At 46.3% G+C, this 25,234-nt stretch overlaps 1 protein-coding gene across 1 annotated transcript; it reads right to left on the bottom strand.

The window, feature by feature from the left end:
• Positions 1 to 1,282: 1,282 nt before the first annotated feature.
• On the bottom strand, positions 1,283 to 21,586 carry RIPK4 (receptor interacting serine/threonine kinase 4). Its single transcript, XM_082778343.1, has 8 exons — positions 21,251 to 21,586; positions 15,839 to 16,130; positions 8,375 to 8,523; positions 7,520 to 7,569; positions 6,262 to 6,420; positions 5,138 to 5,244; positions 4,374 to 4,626; positions 1,283 to 3,578 (listed from the first exon to the last, which is right to left on the bottom strand). The coding sequence occupies exons 1-8, from the start codon at positions 21,574 to 21,576 to the stop codon at positions 2,401 to 2,403; spliced, it is 2,514 nt and encodes an 837-aa protein (XP_082634469.1). The 5' UTR covers positions 21,577 to 21,586; the 3' UTR covers positions 1,283 to 2,400.
• Between the last annotated feature and the right edge of the window lie 3,648 nt (positions 21,587 to 25,234).

Below are 25,234 nucleotides of genomic sequence, written 5' to 3'. Positions count from 1 at the left end.
CAAGACTGCTGTTACCCAGTCCTACAGCTCTTCGTTTGAAGTTCAGGCAAATACCACTGGAATTAAAGTATCTCAAATCTGTTTGTTTGGAGGACTTTGAAACAGAAGTGTATGGCGTGTCCCAGGCCAAGCCAAATGTTTAATCACAGTGGCACAGAGACTTGGGAGAGTACGAGGTCTGTGGCTAACTTTTCTATTCAGAGATAGTGATGAAGTACAGCTTGATGAAACATGACGACTGCATTGGTCTCAGAAGAGGTTGAAAGAAGCAATAAGAAAATTACATTTTTTTTTTTTTTTTTAAAGAGAAGTTTCACTGCCTTCATGTTTAGTAAGCTGGCTGTGACTGCTATGCTCCGGTAAGAGGTATACTGCTTTGTAACCTCCGTATGTTGGCATGAGCTCAGCCTCACTACCTGCTTCTTAACATGGTTTCAGTAGACAGGCAATGAAATGTCTTGAATAGGGAGTAGTTCACATCTACACACCTATATAAAGTGAGAAGCCCTATGCTACAGGAAATTTAGCTAGGGGAGTTGCAGGCAGGTACAGGGAGGCACCCTACTTACAGCCACGAACGATCTCAAGCAGTAGCAAACACCTTCTGCAGGCACCTGCCCTCCTTTTTCATTGCCCTCAGCTACTACTGCTACCAATGAGTTGGTTTTTGCTTTTTCTTTAAAAAAAAAAAAAAAAAAAAAAAGGTATTGACTTTCAGGCTAGATTCCCACAAGATCATGTGGACTCCTAAAATCAGATACTGAGGTGGCATTGGCATTGGCATGCCAGGTACTTGCAACAAAGGTCCTGAAAGCAGGAGCAGCATGGCTCCCCAGGAGGTAGGAGCAAAGCACAACAAACGTGCCTGCCCTGTGGCATGCATGGTGGGAATGCCCTGCTGAGGAGCAGCCCACCAGTCACAGCGCTTAGTGACAAAGGGAAGATGCAGATGCCTTTGATTTGCTTCAAAATGGGGAAGAAAACCAAACTCCCTCAACAGTTACAGCATTAGAGGAAAGCATCCCAGTTGTATATCAAAATGTTTGGCACATACAGGCTAGGTTATGCGAGTCTTTATTCTATAAATGTCTGTAACACCTCCCATTCTTTCAAGTTCCTAACCTACTGTGCAAAACCTAAGGGGAATGTAGAAAGAGGAGTGTCTTACAACTCAACTATTTTGCCTTCAGCATCATTAAACACATTACAGTTGCGTGCTGCTGCTGGCTGCTGGGTCTTCAGTTGCTTAAAAAAACTACAAAATACAAGCAGATATGGAACACAATCTTTTATTAATAATGTATCACATTTGAACTTTGAAAAGAGTGAAATTAAAAGGCGTATTAAAACATACCCACTCTAAGCAATCTATTTTCTTCAGTAGAAAAAAAGCATACAACAGGTAGAAATACTATATACACAGTATATCAGTGTAGTCAACACACAGTTCATTCTCCTAGGACATGTACTGTGGCATGGCTGCTATAGTTCTCTAACATATTCCTCCAAACATTGTTCTGCAAATAGATATAACGATGTGAAAATATACCATCCCGTTGCAGTCCTGTATGAAATCTTTAACTTTTGAATTTTTGAGACAAACCTCCAAGCACCTAGTTCAGCTTAGCAATCTCAGAACACATACAAGGTGGTGCTGTATATGAAGATACTTGCGTTAAGCTTTTCCTTCTGCTTATGTGTCATTGGGATCCTTCCTTGTTAATGATAGTCTGCCTCAACTGTTTTGATTACATGGAAATCTGTAAACAATGTGTCTCCAATTAAACAGAGTACCTTCTGACAATGAAGCTCAGCCAGGGTTCATGATTAACTATACTTTAAACAGACTTTTCCTTTTCTCTTGCATTCATTTCAAGCAGATCTGTGTTGGGTTTATTTTATCATAAAAGGCTTTAAGCCCAAAATATAGATCACTGCAATAAGCCAGAAATCTACCCCATCCTTTTTCTGAGGAAAATCAGAAAGTAGAATGTTAGTTCTTAAATTAGTTCAGCGTGTCAAAAACAAAACAAAACAAAACAAAAGCAAAAAAAAAAAAAAAAAAAAAAGCAGGGGGGAACCCACGAGTTGCATCTGACCCTCACAACATCCTTGGGAGGGGAATATTACTATACAGGTGGGGCAGGCACACTCACAATGGATGATCCAGACCACAGTGTGATGCACTCCAGCTCTTAAATTTGTATTTGGCCTTAGTCCATGTGCGCCCTCACTCCCACACTCAAACGTGAGTAGCTTCTTGCTGGTTGCCCCTCAGTCCATCTGCTGACACTGCTGATGAGCAGCAGGTCACTGCACAGCTGGAGAAGGCCCTCACGGGTCAAGCTCCAGCAACCTTCTCGCACCAGGTAGAAAGGTAGCAAGTCCCATACCTTTCAATTAAGTCTCACTTAACAAGACAGTAACTGAGCTACTACTGCTCTGCTGAGCAAGCCGCAGCAGGGTCTGAAATGTGGGTTTTTGCATGTCAGTGAACGCCCCGTGCTTCAGAAGAACCTCAACCGTTTTTGTGTGCCCTCCTCGTGCAGCCAGATGAAGAGCTGTCAACCCCTCATCATCAGAAACGTTGATATTTCCCGAACTGGCGAGTTCTTCTACTACTTCAGAGTGCCCATTTTCTGCAGCAAGATGTAACGCTGTCCTGTTTAAAGGGCCTCTAGCCAGGACACTGGCCCCTTCATCTATCAGCAACTTCGTCGTTGCTAAATGCCCACTGCGAGCGGCCAGGTGCAGAGCCGTACATCCTTCCGCTGTTGCCGCCTCGATGTCTGCACCATGCTTAAGGAGCAGCCTCGACGTGCTCGTGTGGCCCGTTTCGGCAGCTATGTGGAGAGCAGTCTGCGAGAGCGTGTTTGGTATGTTGACATCTGACTCCAGGTCTATGAGCAGGCGAGCGACGCGGTAGTGTCCTCGCTGAGCAGCCAAGTGCAGCGAGGTCCTCCCATCCACGGTCTGCACGTTTACATTTGCACCTGGCTGCTTGGCCAGGAGCTTTACGATGGGGAGATGGCCCTGCCAGGCAGCATAGTGCAGGGGCACCCAGTCATCCTTGCCTCTGATGTTCACACTAACGCCTCTCCTCAGCAGGATCCGCACAATATTCTCTTGGCCATACTGACAGGCTATGTGGATGGGGGCTCTGCCTTCAAAATCAACCTCATTCAAGGATGCATTCTTATCAAGCAGCATTTTGGTGCTGAAATCATCCCCGTTTTGGGCAGCAAAGTGAAGAGCAGTCCACTGATCCTCATCTTTGGCATTAACATTGATTTTCCTTGCCATAATCAGCTCCACGATGCTTTTAACTTTCTTCTCAATGGCTATGTGAAGAGGGGTGGATCCTTTCTTGTTGGTGAGGTTAGGGTTAGCGTTGTAGAGGAGGAGCCACTTGACGCATTCTTCTTGACCAGCTTCAACAGCTAAGTGCAAAAGACTGTAGTTCCCATCTAAAACAATATCAACGTCTTGAGGCTGGAGGATCTTCATCAGCTTGCTGGTGTCTCCAGCTAAAATGGCCTCCGTTAGCTTCCTTTTCTGTATGTCTGTAGTACCAATATCTAGATGGAAAAAGACAACATCACAATGCTGATACCTGCCAATCCTTACGTGTCCCTGGCTAGAACAGCTGGTGGCTTCGAGCAATGACTTCAGACTGCAAAAATTGCCTCCCCCTCCCACTGCCATACCTGCAGAGGTTTCAGAACCATTTCACAGGGCAGATTTGGAGCCCACACTTGTCCTTATCCTGTTTCCAATGAAACTAAGAACAAAGGATGCTGTGGTTGGTCTCCCTGCACTAATCATAGTTTGCCAAAGTGGAAAATAGACGCCTGCTTTTTGCAGCGCAGACTGAAAATGGAGGGGCGTGTGCACAACAGGGTGGTCTTTACTACAATGTTCATGGGAGCTGCTGAGAAACTTGCTTGAGCCTTCCCCAAAGACAGGTGCTCAGACTTGGGCTTTGTATAACTGAAGAAGCCACAAGCTCTTCTGGCACGTGGCATTGGTTTTAGTCCTACTCTGAGCGGGATGCCAGACTAGGTGACCTCCCTTCCAACCAGCCTTTCCATGACTGATTCTGTAATTGCTTTGATGAGGATTCAGGTCACTTGTTTTCAAAAGTAAATGAGATTTATTGTTTCTCATTAGACCGTGTTTAGGAGCCTCCTCGCTCATTTTATTTAAATAACTACCTCCTGTAAACAAATCTGTAGTGCTGACAGCAGGAGAAAGCAAGGCTAACAGTGATTTCCAGAATGTTATTCTCCATATGACCACTCTCTGACCCACCAACTCCCATGCCCTAGTCCAAACAATTACAAAAACAAACAAACAAAAAACCCGACCATTACCTGAACTCTCTCTTTCAAAGGAAAGGGAAAGGGAGCCTCTGGATGAAAAAGCGGAATCTACGGACGAAACTCCTGAAAGCCGCTTGTCGCTGGCAGCGAGTTTGGATTCAGAAGAGCTGCGGCTGAGGTCCTCAGGGCCTTCCATAGTCTGTGAAATCCCTGAATCCAGCTGGGACAACAACTCTGAGAGACTGTAATCCTTAACTGATGCTAGAACAGGCTCCTGTTTCGGCTGGGATAACGCAGACATCCCCTTCAAGAGAAGCACACAAGCATTTTAGAAAGGTCAACAAGGAAAACTGAGCTTCTGCGAGACGAAACCTCACTGTTAGCTTGCAGATACCCTTGAAGCACCATTCTTGCTAAATGAATCCTACAAATAAGGCCACTGAAAACTTTTAGATGCGGGAGAGAAGCTTTCATCAGTACTCTCACAGCCACTAAAGCCACATGGCTCTTTTATCTATAGTGTTTTTTAAGATCAGACACACCCACACAGTTCCAGCCTTTACTTCCTAACTGTCCTGATGTCCCTCAGCACCCCAAGGGTCCACTGGCACTCAGTTTTTGCAGCTGATTTGTACATCTACTGCCACTTCTGCATTCCAGGCCTTCAGCAAGACCCACTCCTACTAGGCAAGAAGGTGTTAAAAAGCAACAAAGAAAAGGTTGTTTGAAAGGTACAGGTCACAGAAGTATCTGCTTCTCATTAAAAAAAAAAAAAAAAAAAGTGCAATTTAACACTAGATAGAAGGAGAAAATACCTCAGACCGTTGCTTCGGGGAGCTCTTGGTGTCCAGGTCCTCAGCTATCATTTCTTTTGTTTCATCTTCTGGTTTCTCACAGAGGGCCTCTGTTTCTGAAGTGATTTCTTTGAAGAAAGAAAGACAGGGTTTTGTTTGTTTGTTTTGTCTTGTTTGTTTGCTATTAAATAGGAGTCTTCTCCTGAGATGCCCTGCTGCCTTTCTTATCACTAGAGCTTAACGGCTATTTGATGTTGTAGGAGGAGGACTCCTGTTTTGGCTATTCCACACAGCACCTCATCAGTAGGTACAGAATTGCAGCTAACCAAAAAGTGCAAACGACTGACTGAACAGTTCATTTTCACGTTCAGACCAGACTTATGGTACGTGATGGCCACACCGCAGGACTGTAAACTAGTCTACTGCTAGCAGACTTAAAAATATGTTCCAAAAAGATGCAAAACCTCTTCCCATTAGTTCCCATACTTTGTTTGGGCAGGAACAGGGAAGTGGGTGGGGGGAAGAGGCAAATCTCTGTCATTAATGTGAAATAAAGCTACTGAGAGATAGTACTTGCTACACTCCTTTGCACACCTCAGTTTGTAACAGGTGCTTTGGGTGAGTTCAAACCTTTGAGCAGAGCTGCCTTTGTTATGGGCAGAAAAACAAAAGCACAAATTGTTTTGAAAAAAAAAAAAAAAAAAAAAAGAGGCAATTCTGTTTCTTAGCACACAATGGTGTATTCCAAGAGCCAGGGTGTTCAACACTTTGGTATGGTAAAAAAAAAAAAAAAAAAAAAAAAAGCACACCAAGTCCAGCTTGGCAGGCATATACCCTGATACAAACGATCAGAATTGAACATAAACCACCTCCCCTCAAGGTACTGGCTAAATGGATCAACTGGCTCAGTACAGATCTTATTCCTGACGTGTTTACATAACGCTGTCATGGTCAGACTTGTCCCCAGATAATCTCTTCCTCCATGAATGAATAAGTGGCCTGTATCATTGTCTCTCCCATACAATGTGCTCTGTTTATTCTGTCACAAAGGTTCACAGCATTTACCCCAAGGATTAGCAGAGTCCTGAGCAATAACATGACTCATAGAAGAAGAAATAGGCGGCCAAGTTACGAGGAAATCTTACCTTGAAATGTTGGCCGTTCACCAGGATCATCTTGCCAACATTTTTGCATCAGTTTGATCAAGTTATTACATGAATGAGGTCTGGATTTGGAAACAGCAGGTAGCTCTGGGCGGTGGCCTTTAACTACTTTTACCATAATATGTAAAATGTTGTTTTCCTCTGTAAAGCAAAAGCACACAAATGAAGCTCTCGCAGCAAAAGGAAGGATTTCTCTTTTGTCTAACAGCATTAACAGTGTATTAGGCAAAAACTTGTTTTTCATGCAATATTTTTGCTAGATTTCTTTGCCAACAGGGGAAAAAGGAAAAATTGGACCTATTCTCCCACACCATATTCAGCAACACAGTAACATCTACTTCCAGTTATCAGTTAAAAATCAATCGTCAGTAAGCGACTGTGTCCTTTTTCTGCCCATAAAAGGTGCAGAACCAAAGGAAAAACAACACCAGAACAGTGCTTTGCTACGTCTCTTTGGATTTCCGTATCTGCTACAAGAAAATTGAAGAACAGTTTTCACAAAGACCAGGTACCCGAACTTTTCATAAAGGTAAAGGAAGACCACAGGTCAAGCAGTGAAGCAATGTGGCTCTTGATTCTTAAGCCAACCACTGGGCTAAACGGGATCTCTCACTAGAAGAAAAATGAATAGTAGACTGGAACCTGCTCAAACACGTTTGCTATACATAGGCTAGTTGCATACAAAGGAAAAGAGTCATAAAGAATAAATAACTGCCTGTAGATTGGTACATTTACTGTGGGGCGGAACAAAGCTTACTCTCACAGGCAGAGTTTTTTTGTTTTTTTGTTTTTTTTAAATCTGCACCCACAATCTACAAATAAACTCCAGAGCCTCTCTACAGAGAAGCTGTTTCTGAAAACAGGATGGCTGCCTGCCAGTTGGCTTTGCCCTGCGCTGTTCCTTGCTGGCCACCAACATCTGACAGAAGTCTGAGCAGGCCACACACTGACATGGATCAGTACAGCAAACTCCAACAAAAAATACAGCAAACTGCAAAAAAAGGTGCACATCAGGGCACACCGTGGCACCATAGGTTCTGCTTTTAGGATGTAGGTCAAAGGAGGACTTAAAATTACGCTTGGCATTTGAGATCTTACATATGCTGATGGCATAAGACTGTAGGAATTTGGAGGACATGCATCATACTTGTAAACTGGGGCTGGTGGGGAGGGAAGCGTGTTTATCAATGGAAGAAAGGGAAAAAGAAGTCCAACACAACACACAACACATCAGACTTACCTGCAAAAGGCTTTTTCTGTGTAAGAACTCCCCAAATCACAATGGAAAAGCTACAAACAAATACAAAAAAATACTTTTAGAAAAGCTTTAAAAACCACAAAAAAAACCTACCACTATACAGAAGTATAACATGTTTTGGTAAGTTCTCTTTTCTTGGCCTTCACTTTTGTGTGCATTTCAGCTGAGAAACACACACAGCGAGATGCAGCCAAGAACCATGATCTGAAAGTCTAGTTTGTGAGGGAGGAACCTGAGGCAGTGAACACAGAGCTGCCAGAGACTGCTGATTTCTTGTTAACATCTACCAATTACTCCGCAAAGACACTAACAAGATCAGAGAGCAGCAAAGAATTACTGGGGATGTTATTTAATACTTCTACCCTGCAAGACAACTATAAAAAATATATAAACATTCCTCTTCCAACATGACATTCTTTTAATCTACATCTATGACTTCCTTTTCCTAATAACCTTACCATGAAAGAAAAACCAAAGAGATAGTGATGAAATCCACCAGAGATAGCTAAGAATTTTGTCACAGACTAGAAAAGTAGGTCAGGATGTACCTTTTGACGGGGAAATTTAAGGTGCCCTGAGTGCCTCCCATGACAGTTGCTAATAAATAAATGTTTCTTAGAATGATTTCCATAATGCTGAAGACCAGAATCAGCTGCAATTTGTTAAAAGTCTTCTACGTTGTAAAGACTTTGCATAAAGAGAACTAAACACGAGCCTTTGCAAAACGAGGCTCAAACAAGAGTTAGGGGCTTCGCGGTCAATTAAGTGTTATAAACAGAAAAAAAGAGGACTCATTAATTTAAAGCCCTTTTTTAGGCGTTTTCTCAGTTAACTGACCTGTACACATCATGCTTGGTGTCAAAACACCTATTTTTTTCTTTGATGCGCTCGGGAGGAAGGTATGCAATTGTGCCACACAAGCCGTCCATGCTGAGGTCATGGGAATGGGACAAGCCATTGCACTTTGCGAGTCCAAAGTCAGAAATCTGCAAAAGACAGAGGAGGAGGGGAGAGAATTAAGTGCATGCTACCATTAGACTTCAGAGGAGCTGAAAACTTTTCTGTAGAGAATGATAGATGACCCCCAAAAAAACAGTGAGCACACTCTGGAAGCATTACGCTGTGGTAGGCTTTTCTTCTTATGGTTAAGCTAAAAAAAATTAAGCAGCTTTTTGCAAGCAGCGGCATGTCAGCCCATTACACAGCAAACACAACAAACAGTCAGCCAATTTATTGCAATTTAAAACCAGTCAAAATTCAGCTAGTGCAAACTACAGGTTAATGCAATTCCTGGTCTCGCCACCCCCTTTCCATAAGCAACATCACGTTGTATGTTATGTTGAACTGTTCTGAGCACCTATTTTCGAGCTCGTGGTCTGAAAATGAGTGCAAGAGAATTGCTCTTTCAGATATCACTGTTCCACTGACCATACCAGCAAGGACCAAGCCCAGCACCAGAGGCACAAAGGGTTTAAAACACACAGACACACACACACTGAACCCACACGGGGAATTCTTTTTGGCAACTAGCAGATATAGCAAGTCGGTGCAGTGACGCAGTGAACACAGCTGAAGTGAACTAAACAAGTGACAGCAAGTTTAGAAAAAGGAAAACACACCTCCACTTTAATTTGAAGTGTCAAACAAATATGCATTCATTTGCTCTCAAAGGCATACCAATCATCAAGCAAACAGATAGGCAAGGAATTTTCCTTTGTCTTACTTATTTCCCACTGGTCAAAAATGTCTATTATGTTAAGTGGAAATTTCAAGAAGAGCCAAGCCTTTTTTTTTTTTTTTGACCACTCTGCCCACTGATTTTGGTCTACACGTTAGATAAGGTTTCTCCTTCAAGCAACATCCCCCCAGCACCACCACCACCAAAAAAAAAAAAAAAAAAAAAAAAAAAAAAAGACATGTATCTTCTTTTTATCTAATAAATGCTCAGGTTTTTCAATGACTCATTCCCCTAGCACCTTTTTGATCTTCACAGCTTCCCCTTTGAGAAAGTTTTCCCTCAAAACAAGAGGCATAATTAAAAAAAAACCTTCATTTTATTTTCTGAAAGAGGCTCCGGCTCTACCCTTTCAGAAGCTTCTCTCTAAAGATAACCGCAAGGCTAGCTGCAACACGTCCCCGTTATTGGAAAGGGGTAAAACTGCAGCCAGCCCCACGCTGTCGGAGAGGAGGCAGGCTGCAGAGCCATCACTCCGCAGATGCCAGGAATCTCCCCTTGTCATAAAACAAACAAACCAGCCCACGCAGCCTCGGCAGGAACTTCTCCCAGGAACAAACAGCTCGGGAGAGATGTTCAGGAGGGTGCCTGTACCCTAGCACGCAGGTATTTCCCACCTGCTGCCTGCCTGGATCTTAAATCTGTAGGGCAACGCAGGAATGGCTTTGGAAGACGACAAAAACGTGAAGTCATCTGGAGGAGCAGATTCCCGTGCTGTGCTCTCAGAGGGGACCTGCTGGAGGCCCGAAAAGCAGTGAGTGGGCAAGATCAACAAGCCAACTGCCCTGGGGAGAGCCAAATCGATGGCCCCAGCAAGCCGCAAGATTTGGGGGCAGCTGGTGCTCGACGGGAGCACCAAAGCACAGCACCAGCATCGTGCAAGCCCTCGGTGTCAGGTTAGCAAACGCTCCGAGTCCTGCAAGCCCGAACAGATCCAGCCTGGCGGAGCGCTGCTCTGCTTTGATTAACGCGAAGCAGAGGGCTTGCACACACACCTCAAGAAATCCACATGGCACGCAGGCGTAATTTTACAGAAAGGCACCTTCCTCTCTGCCCGAACGATGCCAGGTTTCCTGCTGTGTAGGTGAAGAGAGAAGATGAGTTGCAGGCAGCGCGGTGACCCTGCTGCGTTACGGCGGGCCACCAGCTATGCCACAGGGCACGCAGCAGGCCTCACGCCGAGCCTACGCACCAAAAAACTGCTACAGCACATGGTGTACCCCACACACAGCCCTCCAGGCCAGCACAGCTTCCCCTTGCAAACCTGGCTGTGAAGGGCCAGGTTTTACACAAAATAAAAGGCAATTTATCCGCAGAGCAGAGCCCCAGTCGCACCAAACACAGCAGAGAGCACCGGCCCTCGGAGAATTGTCACCTGCCAGGCTGACACAAAGGAGCAGGATGCCGCAGACAGCCCTTGTGGCTTTCCCGAGTCCCTTTAGGGTAAATTTTCCACGCTGCATGGGGTAGTTAGTTAGTCATGCAGCTTCTTTTAACGTCAGTGGGAACTGCGCAGTGGGTGGAAGGCAGCCATTTGCCTTATCTCTCCTGCCTTGAAATTGCTGGTTCTGCCGCACCAGGCGTCCCTGCTCCTTCCTCACATCCCCACCGGCCCCAAGCCCACCCCAGCACCTGCCCTGTGCCTGTGTGTCATGCTCTGCATGTAGCCTTGCTCCTCACCTTACTCATTTTGGATGGATCCCACCACGCTTCAGAAGCATACCTAATACCCGCGGAGTTAAGGGGAGACACGGAGGCGACAGACTGCTGCATGCAAAACATGCGGTGAAGGGGTAGGAAGAAGAGGAGAAACACGGGCCAAACCCCACACAGGCAGTGGGATTGTACATGTTCAGACAGCTCAGGTGCTCTCGGCCTTTTAAAGGGCTGCATGAAAAGAAACACGTGAGCAGCCACTGGGGAGGGGAGCTGCACGTGCTCCCCGGCCCGCAGCCCAGCAACATGACTGCCAGGCTGCAGATCTGAAGGGCATTTTCCATACACCTTTTTACTGGTTTGGTTTAAATCAAGTGTTCTGTGCACGCAGCCTAGCTGCTTCTGTCAATGGCAAACATTTCCATTGCAGTTTGCTAAAATCCACTCACTTGCAAGATTTTAGATGCTTGAGTTGGCCAAGTTATTTTTTACAGCTTCTGTAGAGACCAAAATCTCTCTCTTCCCCTCTTTTTCTTCTCCTTTTTTTTTTTATTTTTAAAAACATGTAACCCAAGCAGTGCAGGGATCTAGCTCCTAGAAACAAAAACAATGCCTGGAAACTGATGGCTCCCAATAGCCCACCCTAATGCACGCACGCAGTTCCTGATGCTGCATGTCATTTTTCTGCAAATCAGGCTCAGGAATCCATCTCAATGGACTCAGGGACAGAGTTCACCCAAAGGTTTCCTTCAACAAATAGGTAACATAAAGCAGATTAATTTTTAATCTCTGCTGGCATTCCTGGTATTTGTTTCTGGTCCAACTGTCTGTGCACTTGGTGACTGAGGATGCCACCGTATTTGTCCACAGGGTTTTGATGATGGGCTTTTGGTTTTGTTTTTTTTTTTTCTTCTTTATTTTTCTGAAGACAAGGTGGAAATGTTGTTTGTTTGGTTTTTTTTTCTAAAAAATGCAAGAAAGTTTTAAAAGACTTACACGGATTATAGATTCGGAATACAAAACATTAGGAATAAAAAAATAATTCTCTTGGTTCCATACGTAGACACAGCTAGCACCTCAACTTCAATCGTGTATGTTGAGAAACACTGGTAGAAAGACTTCAGTTAGCTACAAAACAAAGTCCTTTTAAAACAGATTGTGTTCCTATCCTTTTCTAACATGTCCTGAAGCTTTAACTCTAAAATCTGTTTTAGCTGAGATGTTTGCATGGTCTAAAATTTTGGGTAGACCTGTGTGGTACCAGGAGTTGGACTCGATGATCCTCATGGGTCCCTTCCAACTTGGGATATTCTATGATTCTTCAGAAGAGCAGAAACCACGGTCAAACATCCACTTTAATCCATCATAAATGTGCATTGCCACAGCAGGGATGGTTCTGCTTGCTCTCCTCTGCCACTACTAGAGAGAATTGATCGAGGTGAGAATCAGCTTGGCTGGCTGGCATCAAAGAGCCAGGTAACAAAAGCCCCAGACACCTTGATCAGGAGGGGTGGGAAATGGAGAAGGGACACAGAAAACAAAGCCTCTTCTCCTTTCTAATAACAGGAAAGCATTTGCAGCTGATAAAAAAAAAAGAAGTGGCTGTGTTAACTGCATCAGCTAGTCTAATGAAAGAGAACCTCTTGTCACCAGCCTGGCCTCCAGCTATTACCTTGACCTACAGTACATAGAGAAGCTTTATGACAAACGCATTTTCTATCTGTCTAGGCCTCTTCTGACTTCAAACTCTACGAATTTTGCCGCCTTTTCCTTCAGCTGAACCAAGTAAAGGTGAAGACTGACTAAACATGGAGAGGTTGTCTCTGGGGACTGCCAGCACAGCACAGCAGCAAACTTCACCCTGGCTGCAGTTGGATCAAAGTAGGGGAAAGGAACTGCGAGCTCATCTTGATTCAAATTCTTTGAAAGAAAATCTGGAGATGAAAAACAATTGGTGGGATTTGCCAGTGTATGTACCTATACATATAAGCTGTATAAGAGAAACAAGGACAGTAATGTTTTTCCCCAAAGGTATTAAGCTGCAGGCCAGCTTCATTTTAAAAACCTGAATGAAAAGTAACTCTTTTAAGAAGATAAACCTGGGCAGCAGTAACTGAGCATGTGGGCACGGCAGCTGCCAACAAGTCAGGCGGAGAGGTTTTGCACAGGGGCTGTATTCACCTGTGGAGGGCTCTGGAGAGAGATCCCATGGGATCTCCGAGCACTGAGTGTGCTACCGCCTGCGAGGGCAGTGCAGGAATGCGGCACTGCTTCCCCGCCGACAATTGCCACATCCCAGGGAGCTGGAGGAGGGATCCTGATTTTGTACAGGGGACAGCAGGCTGAAGAACAAGCTCGTTAGATGTGGTAGAGGTGAGCGAAAGCGAGGTGTTAAGCAGCTTGTAAGTATTTGACGGCAGCATGTGTGAAACACCAGAGAAAGGGGCAGGGTGGATCTTGTTGACAGAGAGAAGCAACAGGCTGAAATTAAGGAAAAAAACGCAGGCTGTTTGTTGCTAGCAAAGCTTGCCTGGGTATGCAATAATCCTCCCAAGAAAACCACGTTGCTTAAGGCAACCCAGATATGGAGAGGAAGGGAGCTCCCACCTAAGACTCGTTTCGGGACAGGAGGCATCCTACAGAGGATAGCAAAGCCTTATCCTAAGTTGCACGTTACATACATACACTTAAAATCACCAGAGAATCCCCCAGCATGCCTTTGAGAAAATTAACAAATACACAGCTATCTGCATCCCAGCTCAGGCTAATCTCACCCTCTTAATTACCCCGCCAATAACAAAATTCAGCACACACACTTATGTAACACGCAGGAGACGGCTTTATGATACGGAGGCACCCACTTGATGATAAGTTGTGTGCAACACCACTGCGTTAGTCATCATCCTCACTTGGGGTTTTTACAGTAAGTGTTGTGCTCGTAAAAGAAGGGTGTGTTTCCATTTAACTAGCAACATGGCACAGAAGCATTCCTAATGTACTCCACTGTAAGTCTGTCTGTTTCCTGGCTCAAGGGCAAACAGCTTATAAAAATCCTCCCTACCTCCAAACTCTTCTTTTGCAGTCTGCAACATCTCTTCACACACTTCAGGATCCTATTAGGGACAGGTCACCTACTAAATTAACACTAACGTTTAAAAAGTAAAAACACTTCAATCATTAGCTTCATTAGCCTTCCAGCAAGAAAATGCGCATTAAATCAAGCTGCAGGGTCTGAAATTTAATTACAAGTTTCACATCACACAAAAAGGAGGTTTGGGGCCACATTTTTAAAGTGAAGACTCCTCACAGAATATGCACATCGCCTATTTTGCATGTGGGTTCCTACGTCTGCTTTGCTGCATGGAGGGGTTTCCACAATGCCTGCAGATCTAAAAGAGCTCTGGCTGGAAAAAAAGGTTGGGATCAGACCATTTTTTTCTGAGCTTAATGGAAAGAGTCTGAAGAACATGCTCTACATACGGAACACAAAGCAGCAACACTTTAGGGATGTTGACAATGACCTCACCTGAAAAAAATGCGTGTGCATTTTGTACTTTGCCCCCTCGTATTACTGTGCAGATATAGGCTACGCAGGAGGCAGATATCAGGCAAGATTTCAACCTCCTGAAATGGTGAGAAAAATACAGCCTTCACATCTTGGCTCACAGATGAGTCAAGAATTAGGAATTTAAGAAGTTATGCAAGCGTGCATAAAGTTTAGGTAAATAAATCCTTAACAAAGGCCTTTGAGCACCAGCGTGTGGGAATATACTTCGTACAGTTCAGATCTTGATGTTCTGGCCATCATACCAGGACTGTCTGTAGTTGTCTTGTACCTCAAGAAGAAAATCCTCCTAACAAGTAAACCATAAAGTGCCCTAGAAAAAAAGGTGACTGTGTCCAGACTGATTCCATTAGGCACATGCTTCCTATGGCTCCAACCCTCTCAAGACATCAGGGAAGGTATTTCCATTTCCTGAAAACTTCAGTTTTAGAATAGTACAACAAATCCACGGCCATTTGGCCAGACTGAGGAGGACAGGAAGACGGGGAGAAGACGGATGATGGTGCTGAAAGATCTGTGACTACTTGTGCTGAATTATAGCACCCAGGTATGGTTAATCCTGCACTTCTAGGCTCAGTAATTTGGCTATTGTTTTGGAAAAATAAAAATAAAAATCAGGGAAAAGGTACGCTTCAGTCTCTTTCCTCTCCATAAGGAAGAATTAGAAAGCAAAAAAATCTCCCTAGACCAGCTGTCAGAACAGAACCTCCAACAAAGAAGGCCAGCAAACATGCTAGCTTACTCTAGAAGAGGATGATAAAAATAATTCCATACTGATAGAGCCAGAAACGTTTCCCTAAGTGACCTCTGGTATGCATAAGCAGTCACGACAGGGATACTTTTTCACTGTATGTGCTCTGGGCAAAGGAAAGAAGACACGGAGTTGCCTCCAGGAAGGCTCTGCTTCTCCAGACTCCCACTGTACATGAGATTTGGGTATTCAGTGCAACGTACAAAGCCAGAAGGACCCAGACAGAACAAGGTTGCCACTGGGAGCTGCAGAACTGGCAGAGATGACTTGGAGAGAAAAGCAGCGTGAATCTCTGTGTTCTCATCTGCTTTATGGCCTGTCTGTGAGGAAGTTTGTAGCAGAAGGCGCTGGGCTCACAAACCCAGAGTCTGCTATGCTAGCACCCACCTTCTCACAGGCCCTGCAACTCCACCTCTGTTTATGTACCAAAATGGTGCATAAATCAGGTAGACAAGTTTGAGGATCGGAGCGGTTGGGTTGGCGGGCATTTTCCTAATTCAAAAGGAACGCTTCTGGGCCTCTCTCCGGCCTCTGAGCTTGGCACAGCAGGAATATCCCAAAGCGGGGTTTGGGCTCAGAGTGCCCAAGGCATACCTTGACATGGTAGTGGGCATCAAGCAGGATGTTGGCAGGCTTGAGGTCCAGGTGGAGCAGCGGAGGGGACATGCAGTGCAGGAAGTTCATGCCCACGGCCGTCTCGTGGATGATTCGGAAGCGCAGCTCCCAGGGCAGAGGCTCGGAAGCCAGGAGCTTTTCCAGGGACCCTGTTTCCATGTACTCCATGACCAAGCCAACCGGCTCTTTGCAGATGCCATAAACAGGGAGGATGTAGCGAAACTTTGCCATTTCCATCTTCCTGGCTTCTTCCAGTAACTCCATGCGCTCCCTGCGTGGAAGAGAAAATATGGTAAAGGATGGAGTGGCTGCTCGCTCCCGAAAAAAAGCGCACACCACGTTTAATTTCCTAAGAAATTATGAAACTGAAAAACACATTTCGTGATCGTTGCCTGGCTGGACCAGGCTGCATCTCTCCAGCCTCTGCCCCAGGCACGTTGTCACATTTACTGGCTTGGCTTTGTGCTGCCGATGACAGCTCAGAGCTGCCGAACCGCAGGCAAGCTGCAGACTTCAGCAGCACAAATCCCCCTAGCCGTGCACGGCCTGCCTCTCCGCTTTGATGTGTCGGCGGCTAGGAAGAAGCCCCAGCTGTGTAATGCCCAGGTTCGCCACTGCCATACCTCCCCGGGCTCAAGCCAGCAGCTTTCTGTGAGTCAGGAGGCTGCCTCCACCAGGAGCGAATACAGCCAGCACTGCTTCAGCTGCCCTGCTGACACAGGCTGACAGCACATGCAGCCAGGGCTGGCAGCCAGAGCCCCTCAGACTCATCCTTTAGGAGGGGAAGCTCCCTGCTGCGACCAGGGGGATGAGGCAAAAGCCTCCCTTCCACCCAAATCCAGCTGTGGCACTGCAGCACTACCTGTCCGAGGCTGATCCTCGTTATTCAGGAGGTACCGAGCACCCACAGGCTGCAGAGATCTGATATGCCCAACTTTTCTCCTTAGCGGTGGGTCTGACCTAGCAAGAAGCAGCAGACCTTTTTCTGAGGTAAAATCAGGCTAAGAAACAACTTAAGAGGTAAGGACAAGATATTGGGAAGAAAAAAAAAAAAAGATAAGTGAAATCGTTTCTCTCCATTAACCATGTTGGCTCCTGCTGCTCCCTACAGCAACTTGCTTGTGAAATAATTGCCTTTGTAGACAAGTACCCAGTTTGCTCTCTGGCATGCTGGAAGGGAGCGCCTGTGAATAACACAACCAACTCCTTGCCCCCAAGCCACATGCATAGCCAGCATAATTCACCAGGCTTCAGCGAGCTGAGTGCTGGAGTCACGATGTAAAACACCCGTCTGAGCCCTCCGAGGCAGAGCAGGAGCCCAGCAACAGCTCAAACCTAACAGGAGCCGCCGGGCTCACGGGGACCAGGGGTTCCCTGGCTAAGGACAGGCTCAGAAAGAGTCACCAAGGTCAGAGAGAGAGAGAGCAGCTGCTCAAAATTGCCTGTTTTCCCCAGCAAAGAGAGGATTTCCACTTCCAGCAAAATAAAAAGCTTCCCTTTCTGTTTCGACCATGCTCAGTTAGTCGAGTGAAAAAATTGACTAATTAACAGGCAAGCATCCTTTATCCAATTCGCCTGTTTAAACAAATAAATAAACAAACGTACAATCACCACCACCTTTAGGGTCTTCCGATATCGCAGCATTCAAAAATGAAACCTCTGGTGATCCAGCATAGCCACTGCGGTACAGGTTTCAAACACAGACCAGACCTCCCCACTTCAGAAAATAGGAAAGAAAAAAAAAAAAGACAAAAGGGACAAAAGATAAGAGAGCCCGAATACAACTAAATCGTTAGTCAAGTGCTGGAGTGCATTTGCATTAATCCTATTAGCACAAGCAGCTCCTCAGACCAGGCTGAGATGAAAGGTCCCTACCTGCCCTTTCCGCCCCGCTGTCGGTGTGCCCATCGCCTCAACATCCAAGCCCTAATGCTACAGCAAAGGACGCTGTGGTATCGCTGAAGTCCAGTTTTAGCAGATCAAAGTCTGTTTTTTTTTACGCTGCTCAGTTACTCATAGTGCTTAGAAATTACTCCAATGATCACCAAGAAAACTCCTTCGAAGGAAAAAAGATGCTTGTGAGGTTTCTAAGTCAAGAGGCATGGGCCTAGCCTCTGTTACTGCTTCTTATTTGGCACCTACGTGGTTAAAAAGTCAGAATTATCTTCTCTAACCACTTCGTCTCCCTTCCCCCTCCACATATTCTAAGATTACAGTGATTTCTTAGAAAAGTTTGCATCCAGGACTGCTCAGCTCCCCTAAATCTAAGGGTACATACGCTTTCAAAGCATTAGGGGACAGGGGCACGCACTGGAAGAGATCTATCCCTGGGTTCAGATAACATCTTCCAGAGAAGATGCTGACAGCCATGATCAGCCATCTTCAAAGCAATTAGAAATATCAGCTAAATCAGCACGTGGGACCTCGGGCACCCCCGAGGCAGCCCCTGCTCCTGCTGAGGGTCAGGCCGAGCTGCGGCCGCGCTGTGTGGATTCTCCCAAAGATGCAGCGGGGCCCGACGCTTGTAGCACAAGCCCTGCTGCTGCAAGACCTGCGAGAATTACAGCTGTACTCACATTTGCATGCACCCAGTCTTCGTGCCCTACAGATAGTGTTCTGTGCACAAAAATACAACTTTAAGCTCACCGGGCAGCCCTCGCCAGGCTCCTTCGTCGGCCACCTGAATAAACGCAGCATCTGCTAACAGCAAGAAATTCCTAAAACCAGCTCAGTTTCTAAGTCCCACTCCACTTCTAAATCCAGGTCCTGCAGAGGGCTTTGCTCATTTTGTCCCAGCCACGGAGGCGTACCTTGCCACCTCCACACCTGGTAGCCACCCTCACCACCCTGCACACCTAGCCAAGAGCCCTCTCTGGGAACCGCTACGTTGTTCGGGCTCGTTAGGGCCTGCGTGATTAGGTTCAGCTACAAGAAATTCACCTCCAGGTTGTTCTTGCACAGCTTGCCCCCTTTTTCTCCAGCTAGACTTCTGCTCTGGCCAACGGAGGTTAAGGAAAAAAAGACTTTGCTTTCTCCACTGCAGGTCCTGGGCGTACCCTCCTCCACCTTTCTGGGCCACACACTCTTTTCTTCAGGTTTACAGTGAGGGCATCTGGAGCTGCACGTGGGAAACACGATGTCAGGGGACAGAAAGCGGGAACGAATAAGGGTTTAGAAATGGAATTTGGCTAGACAGCCTGAGAGGGCTTGGGTTTAAAGGGAAAAATATCTCTGAAGAATAAAATCTTCTTCTGCTTGAGGCCACTTCACTCTCCAGTGAGATAATTGCCAAGGGAATTACTCCAAATCTACTGCAGAAACAGTAGGAGAGACTACAGGGCACTACCACCACCAAACCATTACAAACAGGGTTTTAATGTGGTACCAAATAAAGAAAGAAAGAAAGAAAGAAAGCTTCAGTGCTATGCAGTTAATGTTTCTGATATCACTTGTAATTTTAACTCTGTGTCTCCAGACAGTTCCAAGAAACGGCTTGTCAAGTGAACCTCCTGGATTAACAGTTTAATTATACAGGCTTGTTTCAACCAGCTCGAACAGCCTGTGAACTACAGGGGCGGTGTTTTATTTTGTCTGTGCCTGCCCCCCCCCCCCCCCCCCCGCCCCCCTCCACGAATTCACGATCTCAGCTCAGTTTTATTCTGCAGAAACAGCTTTTTCAAAGGCCAGGGACCCCTCCAACTTCTAATTAACACTCCCCACTCCCCTTAAGTGCATGAAATATATTCTGTAGTAAAACAAATACAACCATCTTTCGGTAACTGGATTGCCAAGATGAGCTGCACGCTGCAGGAGTCCCCTGCCCTCAAAGTTCGCAGATTCCCACAGAATTGTTGTTCACCATACATCATGTCCATACAATCTCTCTCACATCTGCAAACCTCACAACCGCTGAAAGACGGGTGGATCAATATTGCACACCGAATACCGGTACAGAGATTTGGTAGCATCTCTCAAAATTAATCGTTCACGTTACAATAGGCGGCGACATCCTTTCTGCTATACTCTAAAAATTAACTTTTGAATATGTTTCTAAACATATTCCACAAATAAAAAGTGTAAAAAACATTCTACCTTATTTTTAAGGGATGCTTTAATTTCAATGGCAAAATCAGCCAGCTATGGTACCATTTGATTAGGTCTTGGTACACATCAAGTCTGAAACCTACTCTGAAGCTTTAAAGGTAGGTGGGCCTGTGGGTTCACCAGATAACACATCCTCTGCCACTCTGAGGTCTTTCCCATTTTATTCACAGACAGCACAGTTACCCAACGCAGACATTCAACTCTCCCTCTCCCCTTTGAATAAGAAGCATCTCACTCTGCTATGTAACCCATGCCTACAGCAAATTCAGGCTGGCAAGACGCCCCCCCACCCCAGCACTCTCGCAGAATACGGGCTCACAAACACCCTCAATCCCGGGCCAGCTTATCTCCTGCTGCTGCAGGAACTGCAGCACGGGAAACCTTCTGCGACTCAACCCCATGGAGCAAGCTGCAGAATCAGCTCGTGAGCTGGCAGAGATCCCAGCGATCGAGGTGGAGCTGGAAAAGCTCCATCGGCACGACTTGGCCGCACTCCCCACCTCCTACACAGATGCTGACCTGCCGGGAAGCTGACACTGTCCCTCAGACCAGCAGAACGCTTCCAAAGTGCATCCCAAAACCCTCCGTCCCCCTTCATTTGGGATCGTGCCGTGCCCTCCATCGGGGGTGGCCGAGCTGCAGCACGTTCCCACCACACGGTGCCTTGCCCTGGCAAGGGGCAAGGAGCCTCCAGACCCCATCCTGTGTTTCCACTCCTTTCACAAGGACTGAAGCACCAGACCGGGACAGGGCAAAACGCCTTGCGAGCGGCCCCAAGCGCACAGGCGGGCTCACACTGCAACCTCTTCCCAAGCCGAGCTGCTTCGAGCGGCCAAGCGTCGCTCTTCCCGGCCCCACCACATCTCGTGGTGGCCTGGGCTTCGCCTGAGTGCGATAAATGCCACGTTTGCTTGGGGTATGATGAATTTCCAGGCTGTCTTTGCCACGTCTGGTCACACGCGTGGCTGCCATGGGCTGCGTGGGGCCAGGCTTGCTTCATTCACTCGCTCCCAAGGCTCTGGGCTACGCCGCCTGCTTCGCCACCCCAAAAACAAGGGCACGCCAGCAGGGCAGACAGCATGGACAACCCAGTTTGGCCTCGGAAGCGTCTGCACCGCTGTTACACGTTCGCATGCGCTGCGTAGGCGAACCAAAAATAAATAAATAAATAAAATAAGAAAGCAAAATCCCCGAGGTTTTGGGGGTCTCCTCCCAAAGCGGGCACAGCCGAGCCCTCCCACCCCTCCCTGCCCCGGTCCCGGTCCCGGTCCCGGTCCCGGTCCTTACTTCTCGTCCACATGGAGGCTGGGCGAGCACTTGATGGCGAGCCAGGTCTTCCAGTGCAGGTGGCGCACCTTGTACACCTGCCCGAAGCCCCCCGAGCCGATCTTCTCCCAGCTGCCGAACTCGCTCTCCTCGAAGGCTCTCAGCAGCCCCACGGCCCAGGGGGAGCCGCTCTCCATGGCTGAGACCGACCCTGCCCAGCCCTGCCCTGCCCGGCTCGGCTCAGCACAGCCCGGCTCGGCTCGGCTCGGCACCAGGTGAGTCGGGTGCGGCCCAGCAGGGGGAGGCGGCGCCGTCATTTCCTGGGCCGGGCCCGGCCCCGCCGCCATGGCGCTGGCGGGGAGGGGAGGCTCGGGCCCCGGGGGGCGGCCGCCCCCTGCTGCCTCCCCGGCTCCTGCACCCCGGGGTCGGGGCTCTGCCGGGAGGGCAGCCCCGGAGGGGGTCCCTCGGCGCCTCTTTGGCTCTGGGAAGTTGTGCTGCTGTGCGCTCACAGAGTCATCTAGGTTGGAAGAGACCTCCAAGATCACCCAGTCCAGCCTCTGACCTAACGCTAGCAGTCCCCACTAAACCATATCCCTCAGCTCTACATCTAAACGTCTTGTAAGACCTCCAGGGACGGTGACTCAACCCCCTCCCTGGGCAGCCTGTTCCAATGCCTCACAACCCTTTCGGTAAAGAAGTTCTTCCTGACATCCAACCTAAACCTCCCCTGGCACACTCGTGTGTCTGTGCTTTATAGTTGCCTTGGCATGAGGGATTTTGATTAGCCCAGCTGCAGACTTCAGTTCCTGAATTGTTTTTTGGGGTCTAATTGCAGGACTGATGGATGAGGTGTGATCAGTTGCTGAGACACTGCAGCTGAAAAAGGAGCCTGCAACCTTTGGTACATCACGTAATCCTAAGGAGGCTTCTTCTATCTGCATCGTGACCTTCACGCCTATCACAAGGCTAAAGGTTAATAAAGCTCCTGTTTGTTTGTTGTAACGAATATCAGACCCGGGTTTGTTGTTCTAGGCAGTTAGTGTACAATTTACTCTGGCGGGTTAGGCAACAGGCAGAGGACAATGTGTTTTAAAGCTGGGGTAATATAAGTAAGTCACTTTGTTGTCTTTGCAAAGCTCCATTTTAAAAGAATCTATAGAAACGTTTAATTACTCCCAAGACATGGGACATCAAGTCTGTTCTCAGGGCTTTATTCCACATGGACTCCTTCCTGCTTAATTTACTTTGGATTAAACGAAACAATTGCTTACTCTGAATGAGACCGTATATACATAAATCCATTAGGAACAAGAAATAACTGTGAGCAGAGACAAACCCTTAGGCCACCTGCGTGACCCAACAGTACACCTCTGTCTGACCTCCTCCTCCTGGCTATCCTGACTTGTTCCTTGTTTTGATTTGGGTTCAGCAGGATCCATGTGGAGGGACTTCTGTGCTCTCAAGGAGCTCTGCTTAAATTGAAGAAATTTGCTGAAGCAGGGCCTTGGACACTGTGCCTTCTGGAGGTGTACATGACTGACTTGCCAATAGCACACCAAATGTTTTATTCCACTAATGATACATTACCATTCAAGCACCTCTTTCATTAGACAGATGGCAAAAACTGTAAAACAAAATGAACTATGCAAAACTCAGGTTGCAGTTGAGTTTAAGCAAAAAATGGATTGTGTACCTTTTACCTGCACTGTGACTGGAGAGCTAATTCAGCACACACCAGCAGCAACGGAGAGCTCATGACAGAACATCAAAAGAGCTGGTCTGAGAGAATTTAGATTACTCAAGTGCTTTCAGAAAGGCTAAGCCTAAATAAAAATCACACTTAAGGTGCCTAGAGAACAGCTACTCAGCCTCAGAGGTTTTAGTTGGGGAAGTGTAGGAAGACTGGAAAAGGGCACCAGAAGAGCAGAGAAAGCATCTCTTAAATCTCTTTAAGAAGCAGAGAAAGAAAGATGGTGGCAAAGGAATCCCACAGCAGTCAGCTCCCCAGTTAGAATAAATAAATAAAACATGCTAGCAGATAGCCAGGATGGCAAAGAGCAGACAATACTAGATTTATTGAAAACAAATCATGTGAAACCAGCCTAATGTATCTTTCTGTGGCAAGGTAACCAGTCTTGTTTAACTTCTCCTCTCATGTGCATGTACGGGCATCACAGAGAAAACTCCCCTTCTTACTCTTGTTTCTCTACTTGCAGTATTTCTTGGTCCAGAGAATAGGATTTCATACAGTGCTTTGGCTTTTTCTTTTTTAAAAGGATATCCTTCTAAAGGTTTGCTTGATGCATGTGAGATAAACCAGCCCAAAGCTTCAAAAGGTTGGCAGGCACCTTGGCTCTTGTTACAGCTAAGATGCTCTGTGAAGGGGCAGCAGATTTCAACTATGTAACAGCAGCTTTAGAGCTGATACAGACCAACACTGATCTGCAGCTTTCCGAAAGATAAAACACAAATCCATCTATTCATCCACTCCTCAAACACTTAAGCTGTGGCTTAGGTTTTTATGCACAAACGCTGCAATACTGCAGTTGGCTTAAGCTGATCTAAAACGACATTATCACTGAAGGAGGTTTGCCGTCCCCTCTTTTGTCTTGGCACTAGTGCTCACACAGTTGTACTAGCATTCGATGGTTGAACTGTAACTGAATCAGCTCCGTGATCTCACACGAGGGGAAGAAAAAAAAAAAAAAAGTAAATAAATCAAACCACACCACTCCCTTGCTTAGTTTTCAGACAGGCGAGAAAGCTGGCCTGACTTACCACAGGCTAATGTCAACAGAGAGGGAGGCAAGCAGGCTGGAAGGGAACTGCCTCCAAAGAAGGTGATGAAAGGGGCACAATTGCACGCGGTAGCAGATGCAGCGGCAAACTCAGTTTAAGGAATTCCTTGCTGATCTCATGCAAAGTGCACCCTCACAAAAAAAATGAGGGTTGTGGTGTGGAGGTGGAAAGAGCAGAAGGAAGAGGGTGGGGATTCTTACACTAAAATATCCACTGAAAAAAAAAAAATCACCTACAATATAGGTAATCATACTGAAGTCAAATGCACACTGTGGTTCTCAGTGCCCAGAGACGGGCACATGTATGAATCTTTCCTAGTTCAGAGTTTAAATGAATGGACGCTGCCTGCCCAGCACCCCAAGAATCAGATCCTTTACACCTTGAGCATACACAAGTAAGCCATGAATTAAAAGGCATGCTGGGGACCATCCTTGGACCTTCACCAGTGAGTTCTTAGTGCTCATGCTGGCAATATGTGAGCCAACGGGAGCACAGGTTGATAATTGTGTGGCTTCCTGGTAAACCTGAGGACACTTCTTCATGGGCAAAAAACTGAGGGAGATCATAATTTGCTTAAGATCACATAAGCTCCTCACTGTGGAGACAGTAACAGAATATGCTCTGTATTTGATGTGAATTAATAAAATTACCGTTTCAGGGCTTTAGGTAGGCTTTGCAAAGTGCTTTTAACATGTCTTGCTTTGTGGAATTACATGCCAAAAACCAGATTAGAGCAAATACTCCTCTTCCAAATGCTACACTTTAAAGCATGTGCAAAATAATAGAACTACTTAATGATCCAGCTTGGAGATTATTTTTTTTCAAGGAAAAATACTGTATTTTTTCATAACTGCTTCCTTAGAAACTATTGAACTATTTTTGTTAACATTTTTCCTTTGCAAGGATAAGAAAAAGCCCTGCGTTCAGGAATTTAAGTGAGAAGGATTAAGCAACCTCAGTTGCAAATATATCTCATTATCAAGTCTGTTTGTGATGGTCGAGAGCTTGTACAAAGTGAAAAAAAATACAATTAAAAAAAAAAAAAAGATTAATCAGATTAATCACATTAGCGTAAGCAATGAATAATAGTGCTGTTTCTGTGGTATTAGGGAGAAGAATGCCTAGTTTTAAATTTTCGTCCTCAGACCTCTGAGAACAAAAAAGGCGTTCTGCATGATTTCCTCAAGCTCGGTCTTGCTCTGCTTC

This window comes from Aythya marila (assembly GCF_965140915.1).
Source record: "Aythya marila genome assembly, chromosome: 1".
Taxonomy (NCBI): Eukaryota; Metazoa; Chordata; class Aves; order Anseriformes; family Anatidae; genus Aythya; species Aythya marila.
Note: the sequence above shows the minus strand (reverse complement) of the source record. Positions and strands in the feature narration are given on the sequence as shown.